Source organism: Amphiura filiformis, chromosome 9, assembly GCF_039555335.1.
Source record: "Amphiura filiformis chromosome 9, Afil_fr2py, whole genome shotgun sequence".
Classification (NCBI taxonomy): Eukaryota; Metazoa; Echinodermata; class Ophiuroidea; order Amphilepidida; family Amphiuridae; genus Amphiura; species Amphiura filiformis.
The window spans coordinates 8,999,438-9,014,352 of record NC_092636.1 but is presented as its reverse complement, the minus strand read 5'-3'; the positions used below and the strand labels follow the sequence as shown (position 1 = coordinate 9,014,352).

General features: G+C 34.2%; 1 protein-coding gene across 1 annotated transcript; it reads right to left on the bottom strand.

Moving 5' to 3' along the window:
* Nucleotides 1-1,509: 1,509 nt before the first annotated feature.
* Nucleotides 1,510-11,569, bottom strand: LOC140160590 (uncharacterized). Its single transcript, XM_072183831.1, has 3 exons — nucleotides 10,613-11,569; nucleotides 4,689-4,834; nucleotides 1,510-3,868 (listed from the first exon to the last, which is right to left on the bottom strand). The coding sequence occupies exons 1-3, from the start codon at nucleotides 11,328-11,330 to the stop codon at nucleotides 3,521-3,523; spliced, it is 1,212 nt and encodes a 403-aa protein (XP_072039932.1). The 5' UTR covers nucleotides 11,331-11,569; the 3' UTR covers nucleotides 1,510-3,520.
* Nucleotides 11,570-14,915: the final 3,346 nt, after the last annotated feature.

The following is a 14,915-nucleotide window of genomic DNA, read 5'->3' as shown; positions in this document are numbered from 1 at the left end:
TTATTATAAATTTCTCTTCTCCAGCGAAGCACGGTGTTTTTATGAATTGTGATCTTATTTTTGTTAAAAACTAGGTGTTAAGATTTAAAATGACAAAATCCCATTGACTCACGAAATAAATCAACTGGCAGCTAACATTATGATTCTTACTCTTGGATAATGAGCCAATTTCTTTTATTTTTATTTGTTTAGTTTTTGTTTCAAAAACACCCGATATCTTACCAAATAGACAACATCATGTGGCCATGTATTGTGTTGACCCATGGAGCAAATTAATGGCATATTTCATAAATTACTCTCCCACCTCCACTACTTATACCAAAAGCTATATCATCAATAATGTTGTCATTCTTTTGAGATCTCCAAATTCCTCATAATTTTGAGAATTCTCAGGGATAGACCAAGACATATACGTCGTATTGTTGAGAATACCTGATTTGAAATGCTACAGCAATTTTAAAATCCCACGTTTGGAGTGGATTGGCTATAACAGTTATGCGGCCCATACACGTTCAATCTTATCGATCAATATAAAAGACCCCAGATACAAGAGTGTACAGGATGTATCAAAATGATTGGTACCCATCAGTTTTCAGTGATCGTGGACAAGATCAAAATACAATATAAGATCCACCAATTTGCGTATAGATTAATTCTGGCCATTCTAAGAGGATCATATGTTACATTTGGAAGAAGCGGGCTTTTCAATAAACACCAAAACCAATGGGTACCAATCATTTTGATACAGCCTGTATACAAAATCTACCATTGAACACGCATAATGGTAAATTTTGTACCCACTCCTGCATATGGTGCCAAATATTGATCAATATTTTGATATGAATGAATCTCACGATAAGATAATAGTCGTATTAAGTTTAAACTGACTCTGTTTTTATTTCTAAAAAATACAGATAGCTACAAAATATACACATTTATTACATCGAGAATACTTTCGTCCTTACGAAAGTAAAAAACACAGGAATAAGGATATTTACATTCTATATGCGATTATTCTGTCCAGAAAAATAGCTGCACAATATGAGAGTTTGGACTTCCAGATTGTTTCCCCCAATCACTATGATCACTGATTGCTGGAAATCCATGATTTTCAAGGTGTCCAAAAATATATTCAGTTAAAATTGGAAATCCTATACATTTGAGCTAGTTCAGGGCATGTGCCCCCCCAACTCAACACAAAAGTTGACAATCATGAGAGTTACCAAATCTTTCAAAGACCCCCTTTGCAATGATTTTTCATCAAATTTACCCCCCCCCTTTTTTTCATGCAAAATCGAGGACAAAATTTGGCCCAAAACAACCCCTTTTTTGTAGTTTATATTCGACCAGAATTTCAAACACCCCTTATCAATGACACTAAATATTGATTTCTCAAGTACCCCTTTTATCCAAATTTCGCGGACAGTGCAAATTAAATACCCCTATTTGGCTGATTTCACTGTCAAATTTCACGGACAGTGCAAATTAAATACCCCCTATTAACTATTTTGCCAATTTCACGGACCTTGCTACTGGTAAAAAAAGAACCCCTTTTCTGCGATTTGGTAACTCTCATGGGTGTCAACTTTTGTGTTGAGTTGGGGGGGCGGGATGTGGGCTGGGTGTTGTTCCGTGATTTTTTATTGAATTATCAAACTTTTTCCATGAACAGTTTCGATAGGAATTCAAAACTTCAAATTATAGAGTAGGCCTAGGCCTACTCCTTATAAACTTTTTATAGGGTGTGTGCACCTATTTTCTGGATTCAACCCATCAAAAATCACTGAATCCGTTTGGATTCTAAGAAAACATTATATTGTAGAAAGTTTTACTTAATCAAAATAAATCTTGGCATTCATTCGTATCTGCTCCTGATCCCAAAATGAAGCACCATTAAAAAAAATAATTAAAGCGATACAAATTATTAATAGACGTACACAAATTGGAGGTGACTTAAGGTGGTACTACGCCCCCTGATAAATTAACTAATAACTAATTGTGCATTTTTCTCAAAAAATAACTACAAACTGGTAACAAAAGTTTAATAATTTGTAGGGACAAAGAATCCGATTACTTCACTGAAATTTCAAGGCAAGTGGTTAAGAAATTAGGTACATTCTAGCAGTATACCTGTTTTCTTATCATAACTTGAATAACGTACCCATGGTACCGCTTGTCTTAAGTCACTAAAATTCCAGTGTAGTGAAAAATGCAAAAATAGTCACCAATTTTTCAAGGGGTGTAGTACCATATTATACCAAAGACCTGCATTATTCCCATATTGGCGGCATGTAATTTACCTCTCATCCTCCATAAATAAAATCGCAGGACACTTTCACAGACAGGAGTCTCTTATTATTTGTGGAGTTTCATTTCGATTATATTCCCCTCAGGAGTAATAACTTTGCATCCCCGTTTTGTATAACCAATTTCAGTACATTTCAGCTTTACATGTTTATCTAAAATAAAGTTTCAAGAAAATTTGACAAGTTCATAATTTATCACAAGGGTATCCCAGGAAGGGTATTCAAAAAACATCTTTAAAAATAAAGGCGTAGCCAAGGACAGCCCCACCCTCCCCCGTGAAAAGTCTTTCCCCCCTCTCCCTGCGTGTGATGCTTTCCGCCCTGTTATTTATTACAGATATTTGGACCTTTTTATAGTTTTTAGCCCATCTTTGACAATGTCTGTGCCGCTTGCGAGTTGCCTTGTTCCCCTCTGAAAAAGTCATGGCTACACCACGTTTATATTATGCAAATGGCTTGAGGCAAATACAAATATTTTTCAAAAAAGAAAATGAGTTGAATGATTGCATGAGTGGTGTTTTTTTTTCAAATTCAAATTATACAAAAAACTGTCGGCCTATTCCACTTCATGAATATTTACACATAATATTAAATTGGAGACAACACATCACATGATGGTGGTAGCATTATCAACAGCGATTCCCGTGATACCAATTTGTCATCAGTGTTCGTTGATTAGGAATTAATTAAATGCCATCAACCATCTTTGCTGTTTTGGGCTCCTTGTATGAGATGTTGAAGTTAAATGTCACAAAATTCGTTTTAGGGAGCTCAGACATATTTATTAGCGTAACCCAGCACAGCTAAGTTCTAGGAAGAAAACAAAAAGCCGGGAGATGCATCCAAATTTTCAATTTTGGTGCATTTTGAAAATGCACCCAAAATTAAAACCACCCAATTTGGGTTTTTTTTAAAGAAAATGTGTGATCTTCCTACATACCAACCTATTTTGTTTTCAGGCTGCATACCAGTTACGCCAACATAACTATATCTGAAGGCCTTACATGAACTTGGTGATCATTATAAGAGAAAAATTAAAAGTGGACGGAAAATAATAAAGTATCATACACCAAGTAAACTGTTCTTTCATGGCATCAGATTATAAGTTGTCGCAGATGGCTATAAATTTATACACCACGTATAACACCATCATTTCATCCAAATAAGCGTCAATGTAAGTCAGTATTAATCATTTAGTTATGACGTCATCACAATCATGACGTCATCGGTGATGTGTTCTGTTGGTGTCCATTTCTCAGGGCATTCAAAAGTTCTACATTTTTGCCGGAAGACAGGTAAGAGTCTACAAGATTCGACTTGAGAGTCTGTTGTGCGCATGAGCTACGCAGCAAGAAGTTGTCATTATCAGATGTTTGCTGTTGATGTTGCTGTTCTTGTTTGACGGTGACGTCAGCTGCTGGTGATGAAGTTGCTGATGATCTATCCTCGTGTTTGTCGTCTGCGTCAATGTCGTCTTGCTGCTCTGACCCTTGCTCGGATTGGACGCGCTTCTTGTTCTGCTTACGTTCCTTGGCTCGTCTGTTCTGGAACCAGATTTTTACCTGAATATGAGATAAACCAAACAATACGGGACAAAAATGTTAAAATCACTGAGGAAATTCGCATAGCAACTATTATAATATTAATAATTATACGCACCGTTGATTGGCTCACACATAAGATAAATGACACAAAACATTGTGTGAAATTTGAAATCCGTGTGAATATTATGCCCGCCTTGAAATAAGAGTTCATTCCTTTGCATCTCCATTTGGGGTACTTGCCATCCAAAGTATCAAAAACGAAAATCAAAAACAGATTTGTATTGTCAAAAAAGCATTTTTGTGGCTAAAATGATTAATCCATTGCTCTATACCTAACAAATGTATAATCAAAAACTACTTCAATTATTTTTGAGGTGCACCTCAAAATTGAAGCAGTTTTTAATTTCACTTTAAGCAATTATTACACTGTACAAAATGCAGTTCTCATGAATTTGAATTATTTTGAAACTAGTATAGAGCGGTTACCGCACCAAAGCTGAACCATGGCTTCGGCAGTATATTGTGGTATACCATTGTCACCCGGGAGGTTCACGCCTTCTTGGGATGTGAAAAGGACCCAAAATAGGAACATTGACCTCAGCCATATAAGGAGTGTCACCCCCGGTGGGGAAATTATTTTAATTATATAATCTGTATTTTTTTTCTCTTTGATTTGACACCACTCAGGGGGTCATACTTTCTTGGCAGTTCAAGATATGACCCATAATTATGAATAATTTGATTAGGACTCACTAAAATGCGAGTAAACAAAAATGCCACCAAATATAAAATCACAACATGCGATATTTTTTTAATTTCATTTGAACTTTCTATCTACCTGTCTTTCAGAGAGTCCGAGTGACACAGCAAGTTCCGATTTCCTTCGGATGGTGATATAGCGGCTGTAGTGGAATTCCTTCTCTAGTTCGAGCCTTTGATGATCAGTGTAAACCACACGATATTTGTCTTTGGTTCGGGTTTTACCTGCAAGAAGATAGAAAGTGAAATAGAACATCTTTAAATTGTCTTTTATGCATGGAAGGTTTTAAAACAGTTTGAATGCATACAAATTTGATCAAAGTGGTGTAGTATTCTGTATACCGGGATTCTGTAGGTTTAACAATCTACCTTCCCATATCCAGAAAACACAAACATGTTTTTAAAACGTTATAAACGTGTTATATGCCGGTTATGATAAAGATAATGATTTTAAATGAAAAAAAAAACCACATTCCCAACAACAGTATTAAAAGGTTGTCGAAATGTTTTTGTAAAATATTTTTGTCAATCATTTTTGCAAATTATTTTTTCAGCACTTAAATATAACATTATGTTATAATATTTTGCAGTAAGTTTTCAACAATGTTTTTGAATGTTATTAAAATGTTTTACACCCTTTATATAACCCGACATTTAAACGTTTTCTGTCAAAAGTTTCTGTGTTTCCTGTGTCATTATATACACGTTATCTAATAGACAAATAACATTCTTCTTTAATTTAATGAGATGTGCAAGTTAAATATGTTTCAAATTAACCCTACCAACAAGTGTCTCAGAACAATATGGTAATTAACACCAAATGTACATGTTTAATTAATATTTTAGACATAAGGTAAATCATTATTGCAAAGTAGACTTGATCCTCCAGTCCGTCAACATATACGCACGGTCATCGGGTCACCGATCGGGTTGTGCAGAATTATTAATATAAAGACGCCGCAAGTCATGGCCTAGTGCAAGGAATCAGGCTAATTGCAGAGAATATCATATGGAAACCACCAAAGTACGACATCGGGCCAAAGTTATGATTTGACCAATGAGCAGTGTCGTTTCTTGTCGGTTTATCCATACATGTCAGATCGGACCAATTGATTGGTCAAAATTGATCATATGCCGATTGTGACTAAAGTCTAAATGACCCTTAATTGACTGATAAATGTTGAACTTAGACCTGCAATGTTTTATCATTTTACAACTTTTTTACGGTCTCTTCTTGACACAAATGTAATAAACTGATTATCAATGTGATCAGAAAATGTAAATGATTTCAGGAATAATGTGATAATGATCATGTGAAAACTTCTCGCGAATGCAATTACCTGTATTACCGGGATTTAATCTTGACTAATTAGCTTATACGATCTAAAGCGAATTGTGATATTGATAATAATTGCATCAAGCTCATGACAGTAACATGCAAATTTATAACATGTTTGCCATTTTTTTCGTCACGTGCAGTACGTTTCAATTTGGTGAGCCAACAATAAATAATAAATTAATAGCATTTTTATGTATAAATTGGATGTGTGAATCAATCGAATCGACGTGATGACATTTCCATCATTTCCATCAGATTTCTACATTGTATTATAAATTTCACATACTAGCGAATATCATTCACCAATTTATGGTCGAGGCTCACATGTATGTAAAAATACCGCGAGCAGCCACTAGAGGGCGGAGTTCAGAAGTTGATTCACTGACCTAATTTATGGTATTGACGATGAAAAAGGAAGCATGACTTGACATTTTATCGTCAAAGGCAGCATGACTTGATATTTTATTGTCAAAGGCAACATGACTTGATATTTTATCGTCAAAGGCAACATGACTTGACATTTTATCGTCAAAGGCAACATGACTTGATATTTTATCGTCAAAGGCAACATGACTTTATATTTTATCGTCAAAGGCAACATGACTTGATATCATAGCTTGGCATATCTGTTCGGGTTCCGCCCTGAAAAAGAGCCTCGAACCATGTCTTTATATCCAGTCTTACGCGGGTAGTAACATTGAGGGTTTCAGCATGTTCAGAAAGGCATTTGAAATATTGATATGCAATCATCCGTTATCTTGTTTATTACTGCTGCTGGTATACACCCTATCTCTTTACAGATGTCCAATCTAAACATGATCTCAACTACCGCTACAAGCCGCTTCGATTGTTTTAGACAACTAAACACACTTTAGTAAACCATAAAATTGTCGTTTGCGTCTTGGATCAAAGTCGGTTACCGCGAAAATTTACGATCTTTTTAACAGTTATCTCTGCAAATACATTTGTGTTGGGAAACCTCTCACCTGGTTTCCCTCCTTGCTTTCAATGATTTAGCGTTTTGCCGTAAATATGCATGCAGGGTGGGAAAAATTGCTCAGATTTGTTTGATGAATAAATATAACGTTCAACCGTTGCTTTATAAGTATTTGCCGAACCCATGTGCCGAAAGTGCCGAATGCGTCATAGGGGAAACCATATTGTCATTTTCGGCAAAATAATGACACGGGCCTACTCATATATGCATGCTGAACTTCAAAGCTTCCGTCACGTAGAAAATTTGAATAAATTTGATATATGATAAACTGACATTGAAGAATTTGCTTTCTAACCAAACCGGATGATTGCATGCATATAGCCCTGTTTTCCACACCGTTGTTTATAATAATATTGCGCCCAAAAAGTATCCGAACACTTAAACCCTCATATATCATTCGGTACGATGCGACTTTATTCCCAACTTTTCGGGAATTTATGCCAAATGACGAATAATTGTCTACTGTTGAAATGTAGGCATAACAATAGATATAGGTTGTATCAAACTGATGTTCTTCATCCGTTTGTTGCTGGTGTTTTTGAAAAGCGCGCCTCTTTCATTCCCACCATTGTATCCGCTTAATTTTGAAGATGTAGATTTTATACTCTGTAGTTATGTATATCTTAAAATCTGGCATTTCAAGTTGACTCAATGGTATGTTTGGAATATGCAATCATTTCATTTCAAAAATACCAAAAGCAGACTCCAGAGATGAATAACAATCATTTTGAAACAGCATGTAGTCCTGTTGCTTTCTTGTCGCTCTTTCATTTCAATCTTAAACAGAACATTCAATTTATAGGCTACATGTTACTTGACTAAAAGCTGTAACTTTTCTTTGTGTGTTTTGTATCGTCTTAATTCTTCTCACACGCACACAAGAATATAAAATAAAATGCAACATTCGGAAATAAATAAAATCCCTTAAGTGTTTGCCAAAATGGTTGACAAAGACCTTTATTCGTATTTAATTGGTGTTTTACTGACCGTTTTACAATTTGTTTTTACAAGCTTGTCATAACTACATGTGTCAGCAATGGTCAGTGGAAATTATATGAACAATTTGACAATTGTTATATTGGTGCAATCTTGCACTGTCTGTGCAATCACGGTAATAGATGGCATATAAACCACTCACTAACCACTTTTCTTAAATTGCTTTATTACTTCTCATTGCCAGAAAACACTTCAGACTAACAGAATAACATTGACAACGAATGATGGACATATACATTGTAAAAACATGTGCTATAATTCTATATGGAAATTTCCAGTCAGCAAAGTTTACGTATTTCGTAAAAATGTTGTGTAAAACTAAACAACTAAACATCGTAAAGTTGCTTAAGTTTTAGTTTTTGAGCTATGGGACTGTGGTTCGTTGTTGGTTGAGGCCGTCGAGCGAACCTTTATAGGAGTAGTGGACCCTACCCCTAACCATTTAGATATCTAAACATTGAAAATAGTTTGAATTGAAACATAAAAAACAAAAGACAACTAAATGTATCTAACAGTATATGTTTAGCGTATGTCTTATTTTGATTTATTTAGTGGCACTTCAATCTTAATCAAATGTTTTTATCATGATTAATCAACTAAAGATCATTAACTGTTTCTAATGAAATTTTGAAGTCCCTGCTCTTCTTTTTTGGCAAAATATGTGCCATGTTATCAAGCAAAATCAGTCTGAAGTCGGATATAATTGATTTTCAGATATAGCCAAACAAAGACAATAATTTCTTTTGTTGCATGTTGTTTTGGAAACACTTCAACTGTTCATATCTTTGGAACTTCAATTTCAAAGGGGTTTTTCTGCAAAATGTAGCTTTGCAAATGCTTTATACCTGCTCCTATAAAAGGCAGGCAGATTTTGCTTGATCTCACCACATATATAGTATTTGAAATTAATTTCCAAACTAAAGGTTTCTTCAAAATCAAGGGTCGTTCTGAGTCATATAGTTGAATATTTTTGCGTCCAACCAGGATTATTTTCATATTTTTATGAACCTCTTTTATTTACAAAAACTTATAGAACAACGAGCCATATAGGATAATACTTAGACCTATATATTTGTAGGACTACTAAATTTAAATACGCAGATCTCACGTTGGGCTTTTAGAAATGGCAAAGGGTGAAGTGCCCTTAAGGTGGTAAGTGATAAATTTGTGCCAATTTTTGAATTTTTCTCAAAAAATAATAACACACTGGTAACAAAAGTTATGTATATTATAGGGGCAAGAAATCTGGTTACTACACTGGAATTTCAGTGACTCAAGACACGCGGTACGTTATGATAAGAAAAGAGGTACCGCTAGAATGTACCTCATTTCTTGACATTTATGATGAACCTCTTGTCTTGAATCACTGAAATGTCAGTGAAGTAATTGTATTCCTTGCCCCTATAATATATATATAACTTTTGTTACTAGTGTGTAGTTATTTTTTGGAAAAAAAATGCAAAATTAGTCACAAAATTTATCAGGGGGTGTAGTACCACTTTAAAATGACTAAACTAAAATTGACAAATCGGGACGAAAATTTGCCTTTTCTCCTTTACACTAAAATCCTGTCTATTATAGACTGTACAAATCCCGGGGTAGAAAATGTACTTTTCGTTTTGGACACCCTGTAGGTAAAAGGTTTGATCCCCGGTTTTTTTTCTTTCTAGGATCTTATATGTAAAACTTGTCACGAAAGTACATGACGCATGCATGACAACTTCAAAACCTTAAGAACCAAAACAAAGTTTCTTCAGTTCTAAAATGAGCAATACATAAAAGATTCCTTAATTGTAAGAACAACTTGATAATGAAGGAAGTGAATGACACAAAAGGAATGCATGTAATAAACGGATCAAATAGGAAGACCCGATGATATAATTACATATCAATGAGGTGATGGTCAGGTCGGTTCGTTAATCTGTTTATGGTTGAAACATACACTGGTTAAATTGGAATTAATAAATTTATGGGGATACAATGTTTAATGATATAGTATGCATTTGTAGTACAGCATAAAAATGATAAAATATGCACAATTTAAGCCAAAATAAAGGGATTTCAGCTCCATACAATTGTATTAATTAAACATTTGCAATGGTCGTCAGTTCCTACATGTATATTTCTGATAAAACCTACAATCTACATCAAAATCAGTTCCCTGTGGCCCCACCCAGTTCCTTAAAACATCCTTCTTCGTTCCTTCCTTCCCCAATATAACATTCAACCGCCGTTTTTCTCGCAAAAATTACAAAATTTTCAGAAAGTTGCCAATCTTCTTTATAATTCAAAATTGCACTCTCTAATCAAAATTTGACAAAGTTATATCTGTACAACTTGGAAATTGATGGTCAATTTTCTGCAACTTTCCACATGTGCATAGCATAGGGCCCGGCATAGGGCCTTTAACAAACAATGTTTAAGATCATCAAAATATGGCGTATTAAAATTAAACCAACAATAACAAAATGCATTTTCGTTTAAACAAATACCAAACAAGACAGTGCAAAACAAACAATTTCGAAAGTGAACAAAATACACATTTTTTAATGTTATAAAAGTTACAGACTTCATCGCTGAAAAACAACTTTTATGTTCGTATATTATATTACTTAATGACAAATCTAGAATAAATATCATGAAAAGGTGACGTTTACATGTTAGTTCTTACCTGTTTGTGGATTGACTCTATAGGTCCCTGAAGCCTTGGCCCATTCATATGAGCATCTCATCTGTCTGTCCAAACTCATCATGCCTTGTTGTCCCATTCCACCGTGAGGAAACATTTGGGTTGGAACCGTCGGGTATCCTGTCGTGAAGTCCTCAAAAGTAGGAATTGCACCCGCCATCGCACAAGCTGTTGGCGTCGAACCAGTGAGAAAGGCTGCATTAGAGTTACTTGATGGAAAGCCTTCAGTAGATTGATACCAATCGCCACCAGTAGGGGGAGAGGAAGGGTATCCTGGGATTGCTGATGAGACTGGGGGCCAAGATGAAACTGGGCTGTGTTGTTGAGCTGCAATTGCCGAACTTTCAGCGCAAGAAGGAAGATTTGATGTTGTAGTTCCTATCATGGTTGGATGTTGAAACTGAGTCGTGAATTCTGGAGGAAACTGTGTCTGTTGTTGTGTCGCAGTTGCTGTATAGTTGAACGGCGAGACGGAGTGATAACTACCCACGGGGCTCGGGTGTCTGTACATCTCTTCTTCTTGTGAGTAGGGAGAGGCTTGACGTTGGTAGGCACTGCTGTCTGGATAATCAGGACTAGGTGGAAGATATTGCTGATGTGCTATCGCCGGTGTAGATGTTCTTGGATAAGTCTGAGGCTGTTCCAATGTGTAATGATCATGCATCATGTCCAGAGGCGTAATGTTATCAAACGAAGGCATCGCTCAGTTTTAAATGATACGATTCGTATATTTAGTGTCTTCGCTAAATGACAGTCAGATATATGATTGACGATTTATTTGCTAAGCAAGTACTTGAGATATCAGTATCTTGACGACGAGTTCGCGTTAGACGTTCCTATCCTTGCAACTACAATTCGACACTGACACACACCTGTGCGAGTACTTTCAACTTTATAGGCCTACCAGGTAAATAACAACCCGCTTAATGAGAATTCCAAGTGATGATGCCTCGCACCCAAACTTGACAAAAAATATAATCCACATCAAAAGAGGACCAGAAGTTTATCCTATTGTTTCCTGTTGTCATTCATTTGCATAACAAACGGATTAGACCGATTTGAAAGCACGCCGCCAGTCGGTAAAGCTTTAAGGTGGTTTTGGGTCAAACAATTAGATGGGTAGATCAAAGGCAGCGCTGTAATTGGATCCATGTCATCTTCCAATGATAAGCTTCACGTACTTGACTGCATAGTGATATTTCAATAGAGAAAATATTCTTTCTTCTTTGATTAAAATTGTGTTCTTCAAAACCTACTTGAAAAGGATTTTTGATATCCACTTACCATGCCACTTAAGTTCTGATGTGCATGACCACTCACCTTTTGGTCGTGTGCAGAGCTAAGGAGACTTGAATCTTCGATTTCAACTTCAACATCGTTCAAGAGCGAGAAAAACTAATAAAATCTATAAACTTATGTTCAAATCTATTTTTGATGTTAGAGCATTCAAACTTATTGGTCTTATGTTCTTGATACCGGTAGAACAAGAGTTATAACATGGATTTATGATAAATGATTTGGATGGTTTCATGTAATGATTAATGTTACATAATTTCAGTTCTACTTTTATACCACTATTAATATATTATTGTGGTATTACTACATTTATTATTCCTACAACCTCCAATTTGTCATTGCTATTATTATCAGTATTTATAATCTTTCAATTTATTACATTTTCATTTGTATTTTTTCATTATTACTATTTATATGTATTATTATTACTATTATAAATAGTTACGACAATGATGGTCTCTGTGTTAAATTTAAATACTTAATTATATAAGTGCAATCCATGTAACATTAATTTCATTTATTTCTGTATGTGAAGATATGATTTTATAATTATGTGAAAATAAAACAATCTGAATCTGAATCTGAACTTGATCTTTATATATAGGCCTCTAATAGAAAACAATAATGAAGATGATAATAGTACTAATACATATGCATGTATATTATTATGTTATTTTAATATTATAATATTAAACCTGAGGCGAAAATACCTAAATAGATATTTTCGTCTCAGATTAAACCATGAGAACAATAAAACTAAAAATGTAATGTTGATTCGAAGTTGTAAATTTTGAATCCATTTATTTTGGTTCTAATGAATATTAAATTGTTTGGGCATATTATTATTATTAAAATTGAAAATGAGGAAATAAATAGCGAAATAAAAGCACTCAATAACTTATTAATTATTACTATTTCTATTATATAGTAATTATGAGTATAGTGCGAAATTAATTCACGACATGACTAAAATCGAAAGAATGTAATAAAATTAATATAATAAAATTAATACAACAAAATTAATTATAACTTCATCAATTAATTATAACTTTTATTAATGTCAAATTTTAGGCCGAACCTTTTGATTCCAGATGGTATTTTGTAAAAATTAATTTGTAGTATATAATTTGAACTATGTAATGGTCTCGATGCTGTGATTGTGTGAATGCATTTTCACTTACAATCGATTTGTAATAAAGTTATGATTATTAGATAATTTACATAATAAGTCTATTATATTTTCTCGTCTTTTCTAGTTCAACATCGCGTCTCTTTGCGCCAGTCATCGGTGACATCAGAGATATTGGTATAACACATGACTCAACACGAATCGATGTCAAGAGTGGATTAAACCTAAATTGATAAAGGCTTGATCTCATTTAAATAGCTGGTACCGTTATCCAATTATAGCGCATCCTTTGATCTATTCAAATCGTAGATCGCATAGGCCTTCCACGTGAGGCCTAAACGTATTCATCATGTTCATGATACGTTATGGTTCAATAGTTGACAATGGTTGGTTGATATTCACTGGACACTTGAAGTTTACTCGGACCACGGACAATGACCTATCCTTTTTTTTTCTTCTTTTTTTTCCTCAATTGAAATGAATGTTGCTTGTTTGTTTGTGTTTACGATATACATACATTTTTAGTCCTTGTAAATGTAGACATTTCATTTCATTTCATTTCATTTTATTCGCCAGAAAAACATTATAAAATACATATATTGCACATTTATAAGTACTACATCAAAAACAAATAGATATTTAAAAAAACGATTAAATATGAGCCCCTTGAATAAATTCATCAGGACTTTATGTTTCATTTGGCAAAATTTGAAAAAAAAATTAATCCCAAAACATTAGTGCTGTATTTTTCTGGAATGGGGAGTGAGGCCCGCTATTATATAGTCCTATCACTCTTATAAAAAAAGGAGCTTGAAAAAAAAGTGCAACTTACTCCCCATTCCAGAAAAATACAGAACTAATTTTTTTGGGATTAAAAAAATATTATGAAGTTCTGCCAAATAAAACATAGCTCAATCCTAATAATTCATTTAGTCCTAACTGGAGATAAAAGAAAAAATTAACTATTTTACTAATTTCTTGAAAAAGAACTAAAAACATGCATTTTCGGCATGTTTCCTGACAATCGAGTCACAAAAATTAAGGACTTTGAACAAGTCTAAGCATTCAAAGTCTTGAGTATACGCCGAAATTTTGCTCTAATTTTCACTTTTTTTGTGTTACTTCAATTAAATGGTTGGGTTAAATGGTTGGTTATAAGAATGTAACATATCTTTTCCAAAAATTAGAATGCATATACTGAAATTAGTCTTAGTACAAGTCCATGGGCTTGATTGTCACAGCATAGGACAAACACCCTAAAAACGCATGTTTTTGGCCCTTATTTCCAAAAATTGGCCAAATATTAAAATTTGAATTGTATTACCAGTTAGGACTAACTAAAGGATTAGGATTTAGCTATGTTTCATTTGCAAAACAGGATAATGTTTTTTTTAATCCCAAAAAATTAGTTCTGTACCGTATTTTTCTGGAATAGGGAGTAGAACCTTTTTGTTCCGTATATAGCACCCTAAGGATAAAGAACCTTAAAATGTTCTATAAATTGCAGCTATAAAAAAAAAACACCTTAAATAGGAATTTTCAATTTATTAATTCTGTGACTCATCGCAAAGTTGTATTTCTACACAAACCATTTCAACATATTGAAATGCATACATATCTCAGCTCAAATATTGTCAATAGATAGCACATCTCCATATTGCTATCTTCAGCAGATAGCACTCCACATTGCTATTTTCAGCAGCATATCTCCATATTACTATCTTCAGTAGATAATCTCCATACTGCTATCGTCAATTTACACCAACCAGAGAAGATGAGAATCAATCAGCAAACAACAACAACAACAACAATAATAATAACAATTTACAACAAATCGCAAGTCCTTAGAAAAAATAGCGC